At 41.4% G+C, this 24,804-nt stretch overlaps 1 protein-coding gene across 2 annotated transcripts in view; it reads right to left on the bottom strand.

The window, feature by feature from the left end:
* Positions 1–11,757: 11,757 nt before the first annotated feature.
* The window catches only part of UBASH3B (ubiquitin associated and SH3 domain containing B), a 141,799-nt gene continuing 128,752 nt past the window's right edge, over positions 11,758–24,804 (bottom strand). For both annotated transcript variants that reach the window (XM_060103999.1, XM_060104000.1), the window contains exons 12-14: positions 19,155–19,261; positions 17,602–17,711; positions 11,758–16,404 (exon numbers count right to left, since the gene is read on the bottom strand). In XM_060103999.1, the coding sequence (XP_059959982.1) occupies positions 16,267–16,404; positions 17,602–17,711; positions 19,155–19,261 (355 nt within the window). In that variant the 3' untranslated portion in view covers positions 11,758–16,266. The remainder of the gene's footprint in view (positions 16,405–17,601; positions 17,712–19,154; positions 19,262–24,804) is intronic.

Raw genomic sequence — 24,804 nt, 5'->3', positions numbered from 1 at the left:
GTTGTGCTGTGCTGCTCTCACACTTCGCCAACTTCCTCTGGATTCTGAAAGAAATAGAGCAGACTGGCTTCTTTTGAAAGGGGGAGGCAGTGGCTCCGTGACCTCATGTGTCTCACCTCCTCCATCAGCTCTGGAAGCCCCCTCTTAGTTAGCTGCCCCCAAAATACCTCCCGGTGGAACAATTAGGGGACCACAGGTCTCACCTCGATTGTGGAGAGGGGTGAGTGATGTGTTGGTGGCGCAAATCTTTCTACTGCACGTGGGTAGTCCTGGTAAGTCAACTAGTTGCAGGGCTTTTGGGGAGAGGAGGGAGTGCAAGAGATATTAAAATGTTCCTGTGTAGTGACGTCACCTTGTTTTCACTTTTCTAGTTTGTTAAACAATTTAAATTAGGCAATTTTTGCTGAACCCTTGTGAATATATTTCTAACTCTGGAAACAAGTTCTAATGGTTATTCAGGGGGCAGAGTTCACTAAATCACAGATTTACTCATTTAAAAAATCTGTGTATCCATCCACCCACCCATCCACCCATCTGTCATTCATCCAGCATCCATCTCTTTATTTATCTAGCCATCTAGTATGCACTGCTCTAAGATATGATCTGATAGGAAAGATAAAGCCTTGTGTTTAAGGAGAATATGATCTTAGTGGGGGTGAGAGTATGCAAATGAACAATTTTTAGTATTTAATTCTCACTTACTGGACAAATTGAGATAGACTTTATTTCATTTTTCTGGGGACACAGCAAAATACAGGTAGACTTATGTTTAGAAAATAGAGGTTAGTCGGCAATGTTTAGAAAATTGTAAAGGAAATAATATTTACTGGTTCTAATTGAAATTGGTGTTAGTACTCTTAAATGTGTTGATAGTTTGGGTAGGGAACATTATATCCATCAAAAATGTCTTTCAAATATTTTACCTATTTTAACAGGTAGAAAGAGAGTAAAAAACTGAGAGAAATATTGTTTCCTTGTAGAGTTTAGCAGGATATAATGTCCTCTTTCTCAAATTGAGGTTATAAATGCCTTGGGCCCCCAGCTAAAAAAAAGCAGATGGGTAGGGTCCTTTCCAGATTGATTAAATGAGAATTTCACTGAAATGAGGAGCTACTGGTATGTCTAACAAGGTCTCCAGGTATCAGAAGACAAATGTGAGCAGCACTGATGGTGAGGGTTTTCTGGAATTGAAACTGTGAGATGTGAGAGGTAGCCCTGTCTCTGCTACTGGCTGGTGTGGCTATAGGGCCATAGAAGGTTCTTCATAAATGCTTGTTGAATATATTGATAGGTATGAGAGCAGGGCATCAGTAGGTTGCATCGTACCATTTTTCAAAATAGAGAATTGAGGAGTTTGGTTGAGATGACACAGTGAGTTAGTGGCAGAACTGAGAATACACACCAAGACTCCTGAGTATTTGGTCTGATTTCTCTTTTTCCCCCCATAAGATTCCCTCCAGGGACTTCAAGTTTTTATATTTAAGCCTCCAAGGCTGTCTGAGCATTTGATTTTCCTGCTAATGTCTTGTCCTTGCTTTAGAGTGACACTTGATCTGTCTGTACCCCCTTAAGAAAGCCCAAGGAAAGTGCCTATAAGGTGTCTCTGGGCCTCCCTTGGAAGGTGTGAACTAGCCTGTGGCTAGTGAATAGTTTTCCACGTTTGTTTTCACCTAGAAGAATACTGTTTCTTATAGAATCTTCTAACACTTCCTGTCAAAGCACATGAGGAAAAGGCTGTACTTTTCCTCTTGACCCAGTGGTGTCAGATGTACCCTCATAAAGCCAGGACCATGTCTGGACTTGATTACTGGTTGATTTTTCAGATCTTGAGCTTACCATCTAAGTTGAATGTATGAGGAGGTAAAAAAAATCACTTTGACAAGAAACAAAGGTAGAAGTGTCATCTTGGGAGTTCTCATTTTAAGCCAGTGGGAAAAAAATCTTGGACCCGCTCTGAACTAAATTCAGGTAGGGCCTGGAGAAGGGTCACTTTGCTTCTCTCTTTTCCAATAGTGGTTTTCTGTAATTTTCTATTTGGTAAAAATGTGGAGAAACAGGTAACAGAATGAATACAAGACTCAGGTGACCAGAGGATAAAACGTTCTGAGACTGACCTAAATTTACAGTGTAGTTTGTCCCAGATCTACTGATTTAATGTGGTTTTAGTGCAATATCTGTGAATCAAATGGTCTTTTTTTTTTTTTTTTTTTGGTACACGGGCCCCTCACTGCTGTGGCCTCTCCCGTTGCAGAGCACAGGCTCCGGACGCGCAGGCTCAGCGGCCATGGCTCACGGGCCCAGCCGCTCCGCGGCATATGGGATCCTCCCAGACCGGGGCATGAACCCGTATCCCCTGCATCGGCAGGCGGACTCTCAACCACTGCGCCACCAGGGAAGCCCCAAATGGTCTTTTGAGAATGGATTCGCATGAAATTTGCCGAGTGTTCGTTTCACTGTAGGCAGGTAGTCTTTCTCATTCTCTTTTGAAAACACAAATCTGATATGTTATTCTTCTGCTCAAAAACCTTTAGTGGTTCCCTTTTGCTTGAAGGTTATAGTGCAAACTCTTTAGCAGATCATTCAAGGGCAATCACACCCTGGCCCCCATTTCAGCCTCCTTTCCCTCCATTCCCCATACTCATAGAGAATTCTTGTCCTATTTCAAGCATCCAGTACGTCTATATCGTCATGGTTCACACTGGGTTGTAGTTTGTACTGCCCTCTCTACCTAAAATGGCTTTCTCTTTCTGGGGTGATTCTATTTGTCTTCTGAGGCCCAGATTGATTTGGCACTTCTCAGAGAGGAATAGTAACTAGTGATTAAGAATGTGGACTCTGGGGCCTCCCCGGTGGCGCAGTGGTTGAGAGTCTGCCTGCCGATGCAGGGGATACGGGTTCATGCCCCGGTCTGGGAGGATCCCATATGCTGCGGAGCGGCTGGGCCCGTGAGCCATGGCCGCTGAGCCTGCGTGTCCGGAGCCTGTGCTCCGCAACGGGAGAGGTCATAACAGTGAGAGGCCCGCGTACCGCAAAAAAAAAAAAAAAAAAAAAAAAAAAAGAATGTGGACTCTGGAACCAGTCTCTCTGGAATCAAAGCCTCGGTTTTCTCACCTGTGAAATGGGTAGAATGACAGCACCCACTCACATGGTTGATGTGGGAATTAAAGGACAAAGGATGCATAGTAAATACTATATGAGTTAGCTGTTGCTATCCTCTAGTCTCCCAGAAAAAAATTCAGTTCTCCACTGTTCTTTGCCCCCATGATAATTTCTCTGTTTTTATCATACTAGCTGTTATTCTGATTTCTATTATATTTAGTTAAGTATCCATGTATCTCCCTTGCTAGCCTCTGAACCCCCGAAAGAAGAGTTTGTTTCTTATTTAGTTTAGTGTTCCTGAAGCCTGGCACAGACCATTTCAAAGTATAGTTTATTTTTTATTCTTCTTTTAAAAATTGAAATATGGTTGATTTACAATGTTGTGTTAGTTTCTGGTATACAGCAAAGATATATATATATATATATATATATATATATATATACATATATATATATATATGGTACACATATGTATATATGTATACCTTTTTAAGATTCTTTTCCATTATAGGTTGTTACAAGATATTGAGCAGAGTTCCCTGTGCTGTACAGTAGGTCCTTGTTGATTATCTATTTTATATATAGTAGTCTGTATCTGTTAGTCCCAAACTCCTAATTTATCCCTCTCCTCCCTTTCCCCTTTGACTTTCTATGTCTGTGAATCTATTTCTGTTTTGTAAATAAGTTCATTTGTATCATTCGTTTAGATTCCATATATAAGTGGCATCATGTGATATTTGTCTTTCTCTGTCTGACTTACTTCACTTCGTATGATAATCTCTAGGTTATCTGCTGCAAATGGCACTATTTCATTCTTTTTTAATCACTGAGTAATATTCCATTGTATGGATATATCATATCTTCTTTATCCATTCATCTGTTGATGAACATTTAGGTCAATTCCAAGTCTTGGCTATTGTAAATAGTGCTGCAATGAACATTGGGTGCATGTATCTCTTTGAATTATGGTTTTCTCCGGATATATGCCCAGGAGTAGGATGGCAGGATAATGTGGTAGTTCTATTTTTAGTTTTTTAAGGAACCTCCATACTGTTATCCATAGTGGCTGTATCAATTTATATTCCCACCAACAGTGCAAGAGGGTTCCTTTTTCTCCACACCCTCTCCAGCATTTATTGTTTGTAGAATTTTTGATGATGGCCATTCTGACTGGTGTGAGGTTATACCTCATCGTAGTTTTGATGTGAGTTTCCCTAATAATTAGCAATCTTTTTTAAATTTATTGTTTATTTTTTAATTAATTAATTAATTAAATTTTGGGGCTGCATTTGGGTCTTCATTGCTGTGCGTGGGCTTTCTCTAGTTGTGGCGAGTGGGGGCTACTCTTCGTTGTGGTGCGCGGGCTTCTCATTGTGGTGGCTTCTCATTGCAGAGCACGGGCTCTAGGCGTGCGGGCTTCAGTGGTCGTGGTACGTGGGCTTCAGTAGTTGTGGCTTGCAGGCTCTAGAATGCAGGCTCAGTAGTTATGGCACATGGGCTTAGTTGCTCTGCAGCATGTGGGATCTTCCTGGACCAGGGCTCGAACCTGTGTCTCCTGCATTGGCAGGTGGATTCGTAATCACTGCGCCACCAGGGAAGCCCCATAATTAGTGATCTTGAGCATCTTTTCATGTGCCTGTTGTCCATTTGTATGTCTTCTTTAAATAAATGTCTATTTAGGTCTTCTGCCCACGTTTTGACTGGGTTGTTTGTTTTTTTGATATTGAACTGTATGAGCTATTTATATATTTTGGAAAATAATCCCTTGTCAGTCGCACTGTTTGCAAATATCTTCTCTCATTCCATAGGTTGTCTTTCTTTTGGTTTCCTTTGCTATGCAAAGGAAAAAATTAAGTTTAATTAGGTCCCACTTTTCTTTTTAATTGGGGTATAGTTGTCTTACAATGTTGTGTAAGTTTCTACTGTACAGCGAAGTGGAGTCCCTTGCTATACAGCAGGTTCTCATTAGTTATCTATCTTATACATATTAGTGTATATATGTGAATATTGTCAATTCCAATATCCCAATTCATCCCCCTTGTTTATTTTTGCTTTTATTTCCATTACTCTAGGAGATGGATCCAAAAAATATAGCTGTGATTATGTCAAAGAGTGTTTTGCCTATGTTTTCCTCTAAGATTTTTATAGTATCTGGTCTTACATTTAGGTATTTAACCCATTTTGAGTTGATTTTTGTATATGGTATTAGAGAATATTCTAGTTTCATTCTTTTACATGTGGCTGTCCAGTTTTCCCAGCACCACTTACTGAAGAGACTGTCTTTTCTCCATTGTATATTCTTGCCTTCTTTGCCGTAGATTAATTGACCATAAGTGTGTGGGTTTATTTCTGGGCTTTCTATCCTGTTTCATTGATCCATGCATCTGTTTTTGTGCCAGTACCATACTGTTTTGATTACTATAGCTTTGTTGTTTAGTCTGAAGACCATAGTTATTTTAAAAATAGCTTTATTTAGGTATAATTGACATAATGAATTGTACATATTGAACATGTACAATCTGATAAATGTTGACATATGTATGCACCCATGAAATCATCATTACAATCAAAATGGTGAACTATCCATTGCGCCCTAAAGTTTCCTCCTGCCCACTTTAATCCTCTCCTTCCCTCTTTACCTTCCCTCTTCAGGCAACTACTGATCTACTTTCTGTCACTGTTCTTCCATTTGACATGATTATTTTGAGGTTCATCTCAAAATAATTTGTCGAGGGTTTATTCCTTTCTATGGCTGGGTAGTAGCACATGATATGAATTTACCACAGTTTGTTTGCCCATTCACCTGTAGATGGACTTCTGGTTGTTTACCATAGGATAGGGTTAAATAATTGTTTATTAAATTGAATCAGCTGTAGCGAAACTTTAAATAAGGGGAACCTGGTATGTTTCCACATCTGCTTTTTGTAATAATCTCCTAATTCGGAGAAAAAGCTCAAGGTTAAGAAGAGATGTTAAAGTAAATGCCAGTCCTTAGTTGGCACCTGGAGTGTACACTCAGGTGTGCTACCCAGATTCTCCATCCATCCCCCAGAGGCTGGGAGGCTGGGACGTGTCAGCTGGCTTCTTCTCTAAGAATTGCCTTCAGTGGGGAGAATCATTTTGTCCAAGTCACACCTCCTCCATGGGGCCCTCGAGAGGGGCTGAAAGGTCCTGTGCCCTTGCCTCCAGGTGGAGCAACTCTAAAGGGAAATGGTCCAGCTTCAGAGCTTCCCTTGGGATCAGGATTAGCTGAGACCCTTGTTGCCACAGCACCCCGTTTCAGCATCTCTCTCCGCCCCATCTTGCTTCCTTCACATGTGTTGTCCTGAGAGTGTGGCTATAAACTCCCGCACACAAATCTCCATCTCAGCATCTGTTTTCCAGGGAACCTGACCCACAACAGCACCTGCAATAGGTTGTCAAATGAGTGAGTGAATGAAAGAATGAATGAATTCTCCATCTGAGATAGAAACACCGCTCTTTTTCTCTGAGCCTAGAAGGATGCTTGTCTTACATTTTTTTTCACAGCATTAAAGATCTTACTTTAAATTGCCCTCTGGGATCCATGGGTGAATATATCTTATCCATGGGTGAATATATCTTATTCACCCATGGATGTGCTATCAACTGGTCACCAACCTTGAGAAATGTCACAGTAGTCCACTGGACTCAGAAAGGACAAATGGTCCGTGGGGGAGATGCTGCAAGGCAGGCTCTGAGTGACATGTCCTTGTGGTTTTCATGGTCCTTCCCCCTCTCAACACCCCCACTTCAGCCTGCAGCCCACAGGGGGCTCAGCAGGGGAAGGGAGCAGTTTGTGCCTGCTTAGCAAGTGGAGGGAAAAGGTGAGGTCAGAGCATAGTGATCAAGGAGTGACCTTCTACCTATGTTCTCATGGAAAAGTGCCTACTGACCACGTTGTATGTGGGAGGTCTCATAGCTGATAGCCCATTTGTCACTTTGATCTGGGTTTCATGAAATCCCCATGGTATGTTTTTGTACTCATAGGAAGTAGCATTTGATGGGGTTGTGGTGTTGGGACAGATTTGAGAGAAATAAACAAACATCATCACCCTGACCAACCTAGGTTGTCAGGAAGAAAAAAAATTCTGAAAAGGAGATTTATCAAGTAGGTGAAAGATGGACTATTTTAAGGGTCAGAAAGGATAGGGGATTTCCCCATGTGCAGAAAGAAGCCCCTGGGGTTTTTCTTGCAATTACAAGAGGGGCCCAAACTTTCTTCTTGACCTTTCGTGGCTCCTGTGAAGAATCTGTGACCTTTCCCAAAGCCAGGGCCAGAGGTGGCCTGGCCTGCATTTCCCAGCGGATGCAGGATGCCCAGTTCACACCTTGTCGGGATTCTCCGAGCATTGTTGTCGACTTAACACAGAGTGGTTGGGGAGTTTGCAAACCAGAGCAGCAGCCTCTGTAACTAGTTATTGATTGAGAAAAGGGCTTCCTAGGAGCAGCAAAGCTTAGCGGGATGAATAAGGGGTGGTGGGGCAGACATACCCGGACTTGTCCACCAGGCCCTGTCACTAGCAGCCCTGTGGTCTTGAGACTACTTGTCTCTTGGTATCAGTGTCCTCATCTGTAAAATGGGAAGAATAATGACAGCATAAGGTGACTGGGAGGTATGAATCAAACACATTATCCATTGTGCCCAGCACGGTGGCACATCCAAGATCCTCCATAAATCTGCAGACCTCAGGGAGCTGGGGCTGCATCTTGTCCCCACAGGAACCACAGCAGGTGAGACGTTTCTGGAAAACGAAAGGGCCAGCTCAACTTTTGTTCTTAAGGCTTCTGCCTACAACCTAATCAAATGGATCATTCTGAAAACAGAACTCAAGTAAGAGCTGATTTCAGAAGGAAATTGTGGTTTGGGGGAAGGTACCGCAGAAAAGCGAGCTCCAGCTTCAGATCTTAGCTCACAGATCTCCCAGGACAAGTGACTTCCCTTGGTGTCTTCATGTGCAAATGAGGGGGTTGGATGACAGCAATTGTTTTCCAACTGTGTTCTGAAGAACCCATGTATCCCCCAGGTGCCTCAGGGTTCTTCAATCTTTTCCTTAAAATTTCTTTCAAAAATATTTCAAACTATTTGTCCAGGCTCTGGAACCAGGCTGACATGGCTGGGACCTTAGCTCCAACAAATCCAGCCATGTGACTTTGGGCAGGTTGTAGAATCTAAGACTCAGCTTCCTCTTTTGTAAATTGGGAACAATAATAGTATCTTTAAAATAGGGTTGTTGAGAAGATTAAAGAGGTTTATGAGATAAGCCCTCACTAAATGCTGGCTGTCATTTTGCCACCTACTGGACATTACCAATCTCTTCATTTGTTATGCAGTAGGAATGGTTTCTGTGCTGGATTCTGGGCTTAGAACAAAATCCAAATGCTTCACCGTGGTCCACAACAGAGGCCGGCAAACTTTTTTGGTAAAGCGCCAAGTAAATATTTCAGGCTTTGAGGGTCTTGTGTCCTCTTGTACTCACCTCTGCCCTTGTATCCAGGAAGCAGCTGTAAGCAATATGTCAATGAATGAGCATGGCCATGTGCCAATAAAACTTTATTATAATTATAAAACTAAACTGAAAAAAACTAAAAAAAACCTAAAAAACTTTATTATAGAGACTGGAATTTGGATTTCCTATAATTATTGAGTTGTGTCCTGACATAATATTCTTCTTTTTTTTAATTGAAGTATAGCTGATTTACAGTGCTATGACAAGCTCTGCTGTACAGCAAAGTGACTCAGTTTTACACATATATACACATTCTTTTTTTAATACTCTTTTCCATTATGGTTTATCCCAGGGGACTGGATATAGTTCCCTGTGCTCTACAGTAGGACCTGTTGTTTATCCCATTCTAAATGTAATAGTTTGCATCTACCAACCCCGAATTCCCGGTCCATTCTCCCTCCCCTCCTCTCCCTTGGCAACCACAAGTCTGACCTCTATGTCTGTGAGTCTCTTTCTGTTTTGTAGATAGGTTCATTAGTGCCATATTTTAGACTCCATATATAAGTGATACCATATGGTGTTTGTCTTTCTCTTTATGAGTGACTTCACTTAGTATGATAATCTCTAGTTGCATCCGTGTTGCTGCAAGTGGCATTATTTTGTTTTTTTATGGCTGAGTAGTATTCCATTGTATATAGATATGTACACCACATCTTCTTTATCCAGTCATCTGTCGATGGACATTTAGGTTGTTTCCATGTTTTGGCTATTGTGAATAGTGCTGCGGTGAACATAGGGGTGCATGTATCTTTTTGCACAATATTCTTCTTTTGATGTTTTTCGACCATTTAAAATTGTAAAAATGTTCTTAGCTTGTGGGCTGGACAAACACAGAGCTATAGGCCAGATTCTGCAGAGCCCTGGTGTACAGGGCCCTGTGTTTCTGGGTCTGCCTTCCTCTCCAGCCTCATTTCCCCCCACTTCCTGCCATGCTCATGAAAGTTTAGCCCGCTGACCCCCTTTGTTCTAACCCTTAGCTCCTTCCCACGTGGGAGCTTTTGCACTCATTCTGTCTCCCCAGGATCCTCCTCATTTAGCTCTTCACCACAACCAGTTTCTACTCAAGCCTCCACTGCTGGTTTCATTGCCACTGCTCAGGTACACCAAAGCTGGCCATCCAGCCTCAAGTAGCATCCCCTGCCCCGCATCCCTTCCAAATGTACTGTCTATTATATAACCCAGTTTTCTCCTAAACAACATGGATCAACACCTATAATTATCTTGTTTATTTGTGGATTCATTGTCTATCTCCCAAATTCATGAAAGCAGGGACCTTGCTTTTTTTTTTTTTGCGGTACGTGGGCCTCTCCCTGCTGTGGCCTCTCCCGTTGCGGAGCACAGGCTCCGGACGCGCAGACCCAGCGGCCATGGCCCACGGGCCCAGCCGCTCTGCGACATGTGGGATCTTCCCAGACCGGGGCACGAACCCGTGTCCCCTGCATCGGCAGGCAGACTCCCAACCACTGCGCCACCAGGGAAGCCCCGGGACCTTGCTTTTTGATTTGCTGCTGTACCTCTACCTGCCACCTGCTAGGAACGTAGCATTCAATCAGTGTTGTAGAATGAAAGATAAGTCCACAACCTCAGGATCTTAGTATCTTAATTTCTCTCATACAAGTTAATAATACCTGATCTCCTTACCTTGAAAAATTTTTTGAGGATCAAATGAGAATGTGCTTTTAAAACTATAAACAATTATACTTGGGGAAGGTGGTAAAATCATTAGGGCAGCCTCTTAGACAAATCACAGAATTCAACAAACACTCCAACTTTTACCATTCTCCTCTTACTACAGAAGCTAAATTATGGGGCAGACAGTAAAGGGACACCAGTATGAATGAGGCTGTTTTATTCCTGGTCCCTGATATTCCCCATAGACAAGAGGAATGACTAGATGTGTGATTTTATCTTGGCCTTAGCAAAAGCGATTTAGTTATTAGCATGTAGTATCTTTTTATTATTAGCATGTAGTATTAAGTAGTTTATATTATCCTATTTGATACTCATAAGCATGCTATAAAAAATCATTATGTGCCCATTTTTCCAGGTGAAATGAGTTTAAGGGATCTAGGAAGAGGCTGAGGCAGGATCAGAACGTGGCTCTATCTGACTCTGGAATTAGGGGTTCTTCTCTGGTCAATATCAAGTTCCTCTTGAGTGATACAAAGACTTTCTGAATTGTCCCATCAATACAATGACAACCAGCAAGCTACATAAACCTTGGCATCCTTTCATGGTCAGGAGCAAGCCATCTGGGTTTTACATGTTTATTTTGGGCAAAAAGACGCATTCTCTTTCTTCCAAAGGAAAACTGCTTTTTGGTCCTCAAAAAACTTTACAAAAAAAAAAAAAAAAAACAAAACATTTTTGCTGATTTAAGCCTAAACAGGTCCAAAGCACGATGATTCGTTTTCTTTGGATGTGCAGGCAGCCTGTACATATATCACAAAAGGGCAAAATGAGCTTGGGAAACTGTCAAGCAGAGAACAGCTGAGAACCAGCCACAAGGCTAACCATAGCTTGGTCTTTTGTCAGATCTGAGCATTAGCTATTAAGTTTCCTCAGTAAGTAAACCCTGTGAGGGTAGTAGCCAGTTGTGCCAATGAAAATCTGTGTTCATGTTCTCGGTATACATTTGCATACATGGCTTATTTTAAAACCTATTAGCTTAACATATCATTACTTCAGAAATGGGGTCTATGGCTTTTAGTAGTGTGGAACCCAGTTTGAACTGGAATTGTCCTCTCTCTGACCCAAATTCTTTCTCTATGCATCATTCCTGGCACACCTCCTCCGGGTGGGTAGTGGTGAGGGATGGAGCCTCGCACGTGGGGCAGAGGAAGCGTTTTGGAGCTCGCACTTTCACTCCTGGGTGGGTTTTCACCTCTCCAGCCAGGATGGCTCAGAGAGATGCCCAACCAGAAGGGACCAGAGGCCCACGGTGCTGCTGGAGCCTCCTCTCATTTCCTTCAGCAGCAAGTGCCCCTCTGAGGGAAGGATCCCACTCTTAATGGACATTTATGAAATAATAATGACCACAGCAACGTCTGAGGACATGATAGGAGTCAAGACCACTCAGTGTAATATGAGATCGCTCTGGATCGACTGAGGACACGGTTTCTCTTTATTAAATCATCTAGGAACCACTTCAATGGAGCTGCTCATGGAATGGAATGAACTGATTACAATGGTGCCAGAGCTGTATGGAGAAGAGCCCGCAGCCAGGAAAGCACAGATGCCACAGGTACTTTACAAGGAATTTGGCAATACAATTAGGTGTGGTTTCCTTTTTTATAATTACAAACCCTTTTCACCAAATAAATATGCCTGAATCACATAGAAAAATGATACAACAGCTTTATAAATGAGAAAGAAACCAATACACCTCCCCCAAACAGCAGGCTTAAAATGGTCTCTGTGTAACCAAAATGCTTCAGGATGGTGTTCCCATCTTGCGTGGCAATCAAAGAAAGAACCAGTACATATTTCCCATTATACATACATATGTATCCTGTACAGAGTCCAAGAATAGTTGAGCAGCTGCAAAATTCCGATTTCTGTGTGAGTAATGACAGCTAAATGGTGCAGTGTAAAACATTTTTAAGAACTGATGGTATATTAAGTTTTGACTCTTCATCATCATAATTTTAAGCTTACATACACTGAACAAAATAGTATATGTATTTAAAAATCAAGTGATTTCCTCTGCATTGAGGCGATTTTCCCCTTTCCCTTGAATTTTTGTTACAGCTAGTCACTTCCCTAGAAAAATTCAGTATCTTGCGGTATGAAAGAGAAGCAAATCCAAAGTGAATCCTATGTTTAAACATGAAAAGCATCTGCCATCACCTAACAAAATGTCCCCCCATCACCTTAGTAAAGTGAATATTAACCTAAAATAGATATTAAATCGCTCTTTTCCCTACCCTCCTCCGCCTGATCTCATCCCTCATGGCGAGGCAGCAAGACTGGCGTCTCTGAGTTCTCACACGTGTGCAGGACTACAATTTAAATGCAAATAACCCTGCGCCTCATTATCTGAGAAGTTGGTGCAGACGGGACAGTTGTGACTGTGCCTGCGAAAGTTAAAAGAGGCTCATCTGTATTCCAACACACGCGTGACTTAGAGTAAATTCAAAAGAGCAATTCATCACTGCTTTCCAATTAGACAGTGGAGCGGCAGAGTGCCTAGGTTACGAGGAATAGCTCCCTTACCACCCAGGGACGCCTTTCTACAAAGGCAACGACATAGGAACCTCTCTGCAGTTCTTCAGTCAGTCCCCAGTGACACTAGGTCATTGAAATAAGAGACTTGATTTAATAGGAACACAGCTAGTTGAGTGGAAAAGATACATTTATGGTAATGCTAAGCACAACTGGATGACAATCTATAGGCATTCTGAATTCCACTGACAGGAAAATGACCACAGCAGCCTAAAATGCAAGAAAAGTATCAACAATGATTTACCAAACTGACATCACTCCAGAAGATATTTTTTATTTTTTATTATTTTCATTTTTTGCAAAATTGTCTTTCAAATATAAGGTTACTTTAAAAGAAGTCTTTGGTTAAAGTATAATTAAAATAAAAACTAGAGACTCCCCCAAGCCTTTCAATACAGGGTGAAAAATACCCCCCTCTTTCAGCCATCAGATGGCCATTTAATCAGCCATTCAGATTCTATGAATCTAAATGTAATGGAAAACACTGTATTCTGAACTCCTTGCTGGGGTGAAGCAATAAGCTCCTAGCTACCATTGCAGTGATGGAGAGGGAGCCTGGGAAAATGAAACCCCCAGCTTGTGCATTAAAATGTGCCAATTATTCTAGTCCACAAAGGAATAGATGTGGCATTTTAAAATCACTGAAACCAAAGTCTATCTGTGAATAATACTGAGCCATTAGCGGGTTGATGTGGCACACTTGTGCAGGCAGCAGACTGTTTTGGACTTTCAATCCCAGATTAAATCCTTTAGTTAATTTTACCTCAGTTTATTTCAGATAACTTTCAACATTAAAAAAAAAAATTTCCTCTCTACAGGAAACCATTTGCTTCTTCCAATCTGGCATTTCCTTCCTTTCTCCCTTGCTTCCCTCCCCCCTCCCTCCCTTCTATCTTCCTTCTTTCTCCTAGCCCCCCAAAACATTTGTTAACAAGCATCAGCCTCAGTTCAAAAAAAAAAACAGCCTGAACTTCGAGTTGTAATAGCAATTTAGAATTTTTAAATGGATATGAAATCATTTAATACAGTTGTCTCTTCCTTTTATTACACATAGATTCAACACAATTTCCAAAGAATTTCTCAACTGGAGTCCAAGTTTAGTTTTTTAATTAGGTAAATGTGAAAAGAGAATTTCATGAGAATTCAGGTCATTCAGGCCATTTTGAACAACAATCTGGATAAAGCAGAGGAATAAACTCTTTGACTCAAGGTTTTCCACCTAAATTATTCAGAAAATTATTTCAGATCTTTGCCTTCCTTTGCTCACACAGATGATGGCCTAAGGCTTTGTCCATATTGGACTAAGGATACTGGACCGTAGCCCAGCTACACCAACCTATCAGGTCATCAAAGGCTTAAGATCATGGAGAAGGAGAGAGGGATAACCTGTTCTGGACTTTGTTCTATACAAGTACAGACCCTGTCCAGAACACACTGCTACAAATTTCAAGGAAATCGAATATGAGATGTTCGAGCATTATTCTGAGCATTGAAAGTCCATGAAAATTTGTGGAGAATCTAATAATAAACATTATAGATCCGATTACAGTGGATTCACCTAATTACAGATAAAAGAATGACTGGCAGCAATATTGCACTGGCCATACTGTGACTTTTCTCTTAAAACCTTTAATATGAGTATTTCCCCCACTTTAAGATGAAAACTTTTATATTAATCAATCATGTCAGCACAGAGTTATTTCTAGACCCAAAAGCTGGATCAGTGTTTGTGCAATGCTGGAAGAAATCAAGATTTGTTTCTTAAAATATAAAATTCACGACATATTTCTCTAAGTGACTTAAAAAAAAAAAAACCTCAACAATAATCCTCTTGCAGATTAACATACATAGCCAGCATCCTTTCACTTCCTCTTCTTTTCAAGGATCATCAAATTCTAGTTTCAAATAGGAGCATAGATCTATTTTTATATCCCATATGTTTTCTCCTTTGGGTTTTGAAGCTTGTTTAATGCTACAATATATGCTGATGTGTTTTACATGAATGTTCTCTTTAAATGGCTGAGATTTCATTTTGCACATATATTCTACAGAGTGAACTATACCATGCCAGACCATTGTCTGCTGCCGTCAACGGTCAGCTAGTCACACAATTAACTAGACATTGATAACTGATGTTTTGGTTTGACTGTCATTTGTTTTTCTTTTAAATAAACTCCCTCTAAATTCAGGAAGCAAGTGTGACGAGGTACCACAGGATGTGGCTCTCCCAACTTTCTTTAAGTAGCCCTACCTACCTCTTTTAAATTACCACAGCAAAACAAACAAACAAATAAAAACAACAGCACAAGCAGCAGTGCAGTCGTGACTGTCATCATTTAAGTTAGTTCCCTGACGTCATAACACATCTCTGGATGTAACTGATGCATTTGTGGGTGTTCTGTCATGGCTGACATGTACTGTACGTGTACAATGACCTGACCCTTGGTACGGTTGTAACGACGTCCATATTGCACAAGAATGAGCTTCTTGCTGACTCAAAGGATGTATTTCACATACATCTGAAAATGTCAACATCCCTAACCAGTTAACATGGTCTAGACTCTCGGGGCAAAGACAAGCAGATCACGGTGATTCAGAAGTCCTGTGGCTCGTTAGGCTGTGACACGAGTAACTCCTCTGATATATTTGGCAGGTTCGTCGCGCCCACAATGGAATACTTCACACATTTATCTTATCTTCCTCCTGAGTATCCAAAAGTGCTTTGGAGAGTAAAAATGCTGTCTCCCCATTTCACAGATAGATAGAAGCAAGGGGGTAGGACAGTAGCAAAAAGCCGTAGTCAGCTTTTCTCTAGAGAAAATGTGATGTGGCGGTACCAGGGTGAAGGTTAGAGTCCTCCAGCAGATGGCCTGGGCCAGCAGCACTGGTGTGTGGGTCATACTGAGGGTAGAAATGGATGGGAAACCGCATGTTTTCTAATCACCTTAAAAGAATTCTGCAGCTTGGTTTTAACTGGAACGTGGAGTTAAAAAGAAAAGAAAATCCCGTCACTGGACTGGCAGCTTGGTGTCCCTCCAGCTGGATTTTCCTGCATCCTTCCCTCAGAGTGGGCTGGCAGCTCTCTTTGGGAGGACCCAGGCTCCTTAGTCAGCACAGATGGAAGGGAGGAAACATCCTCTGCTGTAGCAGGTGCCCCTGTATAGGAAGACAATTCTTGAAAGCCTTGTTAGCGAGGCAAGAGTCCAGGGAGAATGAATGTTTTCCCTGAATCAAGTCTTTCTCTCCTTGACATGGTCTCATCCTCAGAACGTGAACGCCTGAAAGGAAATATGCTGAATTATTCTGAGCTGTCCACTTAGGATGTGGTGCAGACTTTCCCACTGTTACTAAGTACACAAAATGACACTTCTCCCAAAGCCTTCCTCAAGTCTTTTCTTCTTGTTCGCTCGTGTGGTTATTCTTGCAGCAGGGTCTCTCTCCAGTTGAAGCCCCCAGTTGGTCCATGGGTAAGAGGGAGGATTGGTGGGTCTGTCAGCTGCCAGATTCCAGTTTCTCCTAATTCTTCACAGGAACAAAACCCCAAGTAGGGGATCTGAAGTAAGATAGTAAAAAAGGGAAAAGAGAAAACAGAGGTTGAGTGCTTTAACTTTTACCTAGACGAAGGAAAATTCAAAGGAATGGATAAGGGCTTTGTAGGCAAGCATCCCCTCCAAAATATTGAAAATGAAATGGATAGAACTGATAAATTAGAAGGAAGAGTATTTACAATGCAAGAGGATTCTTCAGAAGGATGCATTAAACGGTGAGCTCTTCTAGTGCAATTATTTATAGATGGTTTCTATATAGCACAGGAGGAAAAAAAGGAACTCATGTATAAAGCTAAGGTGCTAGGAGTTCATTCCTAATTGCAAGTCAAGCTGAAAATGCAGCTTAAACATTTCTGAAATTATACTTGGACAATGGGAAAGATGATTCAAGTTTTAAGAATTTGTTTTATCCTGCTTTTTCTTTCATTTTTTGGCATGTGTATCTAACATTCAGAGCTGAAGCTGTGCCCTTTCTAACTTCAGTAAGCATGGCATTTCAAAACTTATTTGTGTGTGTGTCCAGAGTTGCATGTATGAACAAGACAAAAATCTCTGCCCTCAAGCAGCTTACAGACTAATGGGAAGGACAGACACATAAGTAAGTTTTAAAAAAAATGAGAAAAGAATTGCCATCAAGTTTGAACCAGGTTCTCTGGGGACAGTTACAGGAAGCATATAACTCAGCCTGGAGGGAAGTGTATGTGGGAGGGTGGCTGACGGGAAAACCTCTTCCACAGGCATGAGAAGGAAGAATCCAGATGTGTTGGTCAGCCTGGTGGGTTTTCTGTCTCGCTGCCTTGTTCCTGGGTTTGCCTTTCAGCCTGATCATTTTGAATCACTGCTTCCTTTGGCCTATCCACTAGGACCTCTCTTCCAGCTGAGCTGTCAGATGCTGTGTTTTGGCCCACATACCTCCTCCGTATCCGTTCCATGGTCCCACAGGGAAATCCAGACAATTTGCTTATGATTCTTAGCTACTTCTTAAATTTTAGCTCTTAGAAGCTAGAAGTAGCTTAAACACATCTTTTTCTCTTACCCAAGGCGTGATAAAGCACCTTAAACAGAGCCCCATTCAATACATCTTGGTTGACTAAACCAATAAATGTACCTTCCCAGCTCCAGAGAACTGCGCTATCAGCCAGCACTGAACCATTCTGAAACTCCAAGGCCCCACAGGCCCCTGAAATGCAAGCAGGAATTACCTTTCGGACCATTTGTACAAAGTCCTTGGAGTTCTGAGGTGACAGGCCCTGAAGCTGGCAGGTACACGCTTCAAGGGAAGATGCGTGGGCCACAATCAGGATGTTATTTCCTGGGGGCAAAAAAGCAAGGACTGAAAAGACTGTTTCTATAAAGACATATGTAAACCTTGTAAGTACTGAAGCCAAGTGTTCCAGGGAGAGGCAAACATTTTCAAGGAGACAATTCGGCCAAAAAGCAATATTTTGAAAATGCTTTGTATTGTTAAGGCAGCCTAATGTCATCAAAAACAAAAAACAAACAAACAAAAACAACAAAAAAACCCAACAGCAAACCTACTTTTAATCTTAAAGTAATTAGATTCACAGGAGGTAACAAATACATATTTTACATATGAAATATACATGTGTATATTTTATATATACTGTATATACATATTATATAATATGTATATACATATACACATATACATATATATATATATATATATATATACAATATGTATCTTGCATATATACTATACACACACGCACTCGGTAGGTCCCATGCACCCTTCACACAGCCCCTCTGATAGTAACATCTTGCCTAAGGTACACTATCAAAACTAGGAAATGAGCACTGGTATAATGCACGTCGCCTATTCAGATTTCGCCAGCTTTAGCCAAGTCTATCACATATGGAGCTTTTGGGAACCACCACCTCAATCAAGATACAAAAGTGTTCTATGTCTACAGGGCTCTCTGCTATTACTTCTAATATATTATAGTTTTTGATGTTGCCCTTGTAGAGCCGTGAGCACTTGAGACTTTCTGGCTGATGGAACATGCTGAGTTTCTTTGCAGTGGGGATGGGTGGTACCGCAGGGGTGGTCATGAAGTGACTGGCTTACAAGTGATAACTGAAAGGTGGGAACCATCCACGATACTGTGGACCAGGGCTACCCACTGTTTACATTCTGGTGTATGTAAATCCAGCCTTTGCTCTATGAAGATAAATATTTTAACTTTTAGTGGGGGATGGGAATGTGCAGACTCTTTTGTAATCTGCCCTTTTTACTACAAATATTACAGTCCTACACATCATTAAATATTTGAGTTCAATGATTATAAAATTCAGGGGCAGACTTGAGTCGTACAGCACACGGCTCTTGGCTGGTGGTAGTAGTGACGGTAGGTGTATTTGTGTCGGTGTGTTTGTGTGTAGGTGTCCATGCTCCTGGATCAAATTATAGGCGAAACAGTGTTATGGTAAAGAATTTCTGGAAACTGTAATAGGGAGCCTCCTTCAGAGAGTGGAAGATAAATAGCTGAAATGCAGAATTCTGTTATTGCATAGAGTAACTAAGTCTGATGTATTTCCATGGAATATCTACCATTTGAGGTACTCAAGAGAATAGTACAAATTTAACATGAAAGTATCTATAAGAGAGTCTGGAAATATTTTTCTTTCCTACTAAGCAAGTTTGTCAAAGCACGTTGAACCATCTTGAACAGCCAATTAACCATGGTGGAAAAATGATCACAGATTTAGCTATGGAGTCCAAAATAATACCTACCTTTACTTTTACATTCACTTATTATTTCCTTTGTTACTTGGAAACTTCTACTGATATAGGTGTCATAGGATTCTGAAACCACTAATTTGCTGACTGGAATGTGAGGTCTGCAATAGAAAAATGAACAAAGGCGTTGAAAGCATTTTGATCCCAAGAGAAAGCAATTGACATTACTCTAAGTTTTATTTCAAGACCTTTCTAAAGTTCCCATATTTCTGTTTATCCATTTCCTCTTAGAAAGGATGGAGGCATAGGGGAGAGTATTTCAACTATGTAAAAGTGGGGTCCTAATATGCAGAAATAAAGGCCACGTGTGCATGCTGTCAAAGTGACCAGCTGAAAAATGAAACATTCAGTTCAGGTTTCCCTCGCAGGATAACTCATAGCAGTTTGACTAATTTTACTGACAGTCAGTCCCAGGTCACATAAATAAGAGGAAGCAAAGCAGAGGTTAGATCTCTTTATCTATTTAAATCACCAGAGATTTCCCAAGCCTCTAGTAGACTTGCACGTGATAAGCAGTAAGGATAAGTTTTACTTAATCTTTTTCCAGTTTTATTGGGATTTCATTGATGTATAACATGGTGTAAGTTTAAGGGTATACAATGTATTGATTTGATACATTTATACATTGCAAAATGATGACCACCATAGTCTTAGCTAACACCTCCATTATGTCACATTTTCTTTTTGGTGGTGAGAACATTTAAGCTTTACTCTCTCAGCAACTTTCAAGAATATAATACAGTATTGTTAACTATCATCACAATGCTGTACATTAGATCCCCAGAATGTATTCAGCTTTTAACTGTAAGTTTGTACCCCTTTGACCAGTCTCTCCCTACTTCCCCCTGCCCACGGTCCCATGGGTGTCCATGCTACTCTACTGTCCGTTTCTCTGAGCTTGGCTTTTTTAGATTCCACATATAAGTGATATTATATGGATATATCTCTGTGAGATCTTGTTTTCATTTCCTTTGGATATACCCCAGAAGTGGGATTGCTGGATCATATGGTAGTTCTATTTTTAATTTTTTGTGGACCCTCCATAGTGTTTCCATAGTGGTTGTACCAGTTTACATTCCCACCAACAGTGCACAAGGATCCCTTTTCTCAATAGAACTACCACATGACCCAGCAATCCCACTACTGGGCCTATACCCTGAGAAAACCATAATTCAAAAAGAGACATGCGGGCTTCCCTGGTGGTGCAGTGGTTAAGAATCTGCCTGCCAATGCAGGGAACATGGGTTCGAGCCCTGGTCCAGGAAGATCCCACATGCCATGGAGCAACTAAGCCCATGCGCCACAACTACTGAGCCTACATGCTGCAACTACTGAGCCTGCATGCTGCAACTACTGAAGCCTGTGTGCCTAGAGCCCGTGCTCTGCAACAAGAGGAGCCACCACAATGAGAAGCCCGTGCACCGTAAACAAGAGTAGCCCCCGCTCGCCGCAACTAGAGAAAGCCTGCACGCAGCAACAAAGACCCAACACAGCCAAAAAAAAAAAAAGAGATCTTGCTGTGATTTATGTCAAAGAGTGTTCTGCCTATGTTCTTCTCTAAGAGTTTTATAGTGTCCGGCCTTACATTTAGGTCTTTGATCCATTTTGAGTTTACTTTTGTGCACAATTGACTTCTGTATGTTGATTTTGTATCCTGCAACTTTGCTGAATTTGTTGATTAGTTCTGACAGTTCTAGGATTTTCAGAGCCTTTAGGATTACCTATATATAAGATCACGTCATCTGCAAACAAAGAGAGTTTCACTTCTTCTTTTCCAATTTGGATGACTTTTATTTATTTACCTTGCCTAATTGCTCTGGCGAGAATTCCAGAACTATGTTGAATAGCAGTGCTGAGAGTGGCCATGCTTGTCTTGTTCCTAATCTTAGAGGAAAAGCTTTCAACCTTTCACCATTGAGTACGATGTTAGCTGTGGGCTTGCCATAAATTGCCTTTATTATGTTTAGATATGTTCCTTCTATACCCAATCTGTTGAACAATTTTTATCATGAAGAGGACGGTGTATATTGTCAAATGCTTTTTCTGCATCTACTGAGATGATCATATAATTTTTATCATCTTTTTCTACTAATGTGGTGTATCACATTTATTGATTTTTGTATGTTGCACCATCCTTGCAACCCAGGGATAAATCCCACTTGATTATGGTGTATGATCCTTTTGATGTGCTGTTGAATTTGGTTTGCTAATAGTTTGTTGAGAATATTGGCCTGTAGTTCTCTTTTCTTGTAGTATTTTTATCTGGCTTTGGTATCAGGGTAATGCTGGTCTCATAAAATGACATGGGGAGTTGTAAGGATAGGTTTTTAAAGGAGATATTAGGTCCATTGGATTTGTGAGCTAATAACGCTTCACCGGCCTTTCCTTTTCTTTCTTAGTTTGAACACAGACCACAGACCACAGACCTGGCAGTTGGAGAAGTCCAGGGAACATAAAGATGAAGAAAACCCAATTTCTACATTTGAGGAGTTCTCTGTGTGTGGTTGGGGTGAGTAAGCTATTGATGTAAATGATAATTATGACACAATGTACAAACGCATATAAGAGGATGGTCAAAGCAGGGCCCTCCGATCCTGGTGACCCTGAATGTCTTCAATCCCAGTCACTTCTGTCTGCTTCCACCTTCCTTTGCTATTTAGTTTTCTGGTCTATGAGGTGTTTACCTTGTTTTTGAGTACAACTGTGTCATATTTTCTTATTTTGTCTTTCATTGTTGGTATTTAGTGCATGGAGGTGCTAGTGAGTTCTCAAAGTGAATTCTCTTGGCTTCTGCATCAGAATACATTGCTGCTGCTGCTAAGATTTACTGAGAGGTTCCCATGTGTCAGGCTCTGCGCAAAGCACCCTACTTACGTTCTTTGAACATAGCCCACCTAGCAACCCTTTTGCAAATTCTGAGTTTATGGATGACAAAACTAAGGCTTAGAAAGGCTACAGCTGACTTGCCTTTGCTTACATCATTAGCAACTCTTAGAGCCTGGATTTGAACCTGTGTCTGAGATTAATACCTATAAAGTTATCCTTCACCCTGGATGGCTTCTGACAGTGCCCTCCTCAAAGCTGCCCTCTGTGCACTTGGGTTTACTGTCTGGAGAGGAAGCAGGCTGTTCCATTTGAAGGTAACTTGCCTTCATCTAAATAACATTCTCTCTGCAAGCATACTATTTCTCCTAGAAAACAACCTTCTGAATCTTACAACACCCCGGGTGATAGGGAGAAACGTGAATCCCCACTCGTTAGGGATGTGCCTCGGTGTTCTGGAGCAAACCCTTTCTTCCCATCCCTACTTCTCATCCAGTTCCATTACCATTTACATCACCTGGTTTCCCAGGATCCCTCCCCCAACACACACACATACACACTGTGACAAAAGGCCTCTTTGGTTCAGGGAGTCACTGCAAGGGTGAAACCACACTGTAATGTACAAGATTTGCGTAAGTGAAGAGTTGGTAGATGCTAGAATCCAGTTCCTCCTGATCAGTTCTTGCCTTGAAGTTGAACCTATGAATGGCTTCCATGTTTGAACGAGCCCTAAAGGGGATGGGACAGTCCAAGCTTTCTCACTCCTGTCAGCAGCATCCTGCTTCTAGCTGCACCTGCAGGACCCCTGTACTATTCTGGGACTCAGGTGGGCCTCCAACCACCAACTAGACCTGGCACCCAGAGCTCTGGGTACACAGGTAGTACCCTTGGGATAGTATTCTCCCGTGTATACTCTCCTCTCCCCAGCCTACTTTGGTCCAGACTGTAGAGCAGGCTTCTGCTCTGAGTCCCACACCAAAGTTTGATTTGTTGTCTCTCTAATACTCCAGATCCATGGCTCCCCCATCCCCTTTTCCCTACCTCCCCCAGTCAGGGTCCTGTTCTGAAGCCTCATGCCACTGGTGTGTATTTTGTTTTCTCTGCCTTGCTCCTTCCTGCCTAGCTCCACTGGGGCTGCTTTCTACACCCAGCCCTCAGGATGGGTCTTGTTGCCCGTGGCTGACACTTGGATATTGGTCACCAGCCTAAATCCACCTTCCAGCCCCTCCTCCCTCCTGTTCAAGGCGACAGGGAGGGACCTATGAGCAGTGCTTGCTTGACTTATAATCCCCTGCCTGTCGGTTCTTGCCCCTCTGCACATCACCATGTTTCTTCAATCATTTGGGCACCACTACCTGCTTCAGAAGGCCTGCTCACTTGACATAATTAATTTCAGAGTGAATTTGACTCTAGGGGCTGTGCCTCTCACATGCTTGATGGGTGAATTTCACGACTGATTTATAGAATTAGAGGCTTAATCTCACCACTGCCCCCCAAGCCCCAACACAAAATGGTTGAATAGAACTTTGATTTGTTTGTAGAGGAAAAGGAAATCTGGAATATGAACCGTGTCCTGACCCCCAGGTTCCTGGCATTCATCCTTCTGTTCATACTACTGGTGGGGTATGTGCCTGTGTGTGCATTGAAGGCTCAGGTAGAATGATTCTGGGGACCTTTGTAAATAGCTTGGGAAGAATTGCAGGATGCACTTAAAGGGGAATCTGAAGGCATAGTTGGCCTGGGTGGGGCTGGGTGGTAGGTGAGCAAAGTCATTTTACCAATGTTGGCAGTAACTTGTTCTCTTTCCAGGGCAGAGGGATGATGGCTGTTGGCATGGGGACAATCATTTATTGCTGCTTCCCAAGGAACAGAAAAACAGTGGCCATAGAGTAGATAGGACAAAATGTGAATTATTTCAGTAGGGGATCTGATTGATTGATTTAATCTTATTTTTGAGGAATGCTCATTCCTTTAAGGCAAGAAGTAGCACACATTAATTAATGGGGTTACCTGAGGTCTTATTTGCAGAGGCAAAAATGAGTATGGAAGAAAAGGTATTCTCTCCTACCTTAGGCAGAAACTCACATTGCTTCATTTGAGGTTTGTGTAGGTATTTGAAATGAAAGGTCAAGGGATAGCACAAGGAAGAAAGTTTTGCTTATATTGGTCACTTGTTCCAAACTCTGTTATAAGAAATGCATTTAATTCCCCACTGTAAGGGTTGTGAATATCTGTCCTTCTTCAAAGACATTTTACAAGTGTCTCGGTGGATTTTTTTTTTTTTTTAACGCTCAACCTAAAACTTTATTGCACACTGACAAGATAATCAGATATATTTTAAACACTTAAGAGGAACAACTAACAAAAATATTTAAACCAAATACAGGGGTTAGAGAGAAAAATATCATCGCTTACTAAAAATATTTAAAATAAATATTGCTGTAAAGAACACAAAAAGCATTTTTTTATCACGTCACTGAGAAACTCTGAGTGGATTTTTGATGGTTAATGTAACTATGTTACAATCTACAGACACTTCTTTCTAATAATAGTCTAATGGAAAAAGCAGGGGACTGCTATAAAGCAGATTACACAGTGTTTGGCACACAGAAAATGATCAATAAAGGTTAGTTATTATTATTGTCAGATGTGTCCACCACATGTATAACTTTCAGCAGGCCACAGAACTGTCTCATATACGAAAGTGGCTTGCCTCCATCCTGGGGTTATAGCAATAATGAATGAAGATAATTAAAAATACTTTGAAAAATCGAAAGCGACAATCCAAGGCAAGACACCGTCATTTCCCTTATTTCCCAAC

Source organism: Mesoplodon densirostris, chromosome 7, assembly GCF_025265405.1.
Source record: "Mesoplodon densirostris isolate mMesDen1 chromosome 7, mMesDen1 primary haplotype, whole genome shotgun sequence".
Classification (NCBI taxonomy): domain Eukaryota; kingdom Metazoa; phylum Chordata; class Mammalia; order Artiodactyla; family Ziphiidae; genus Mesoplodon; species Mesoplodon densirostris.
Note: the sequence above shows the minus strand (reverse complement) of the source record. Positions and strands in the feature narration are given on the sequence as shown.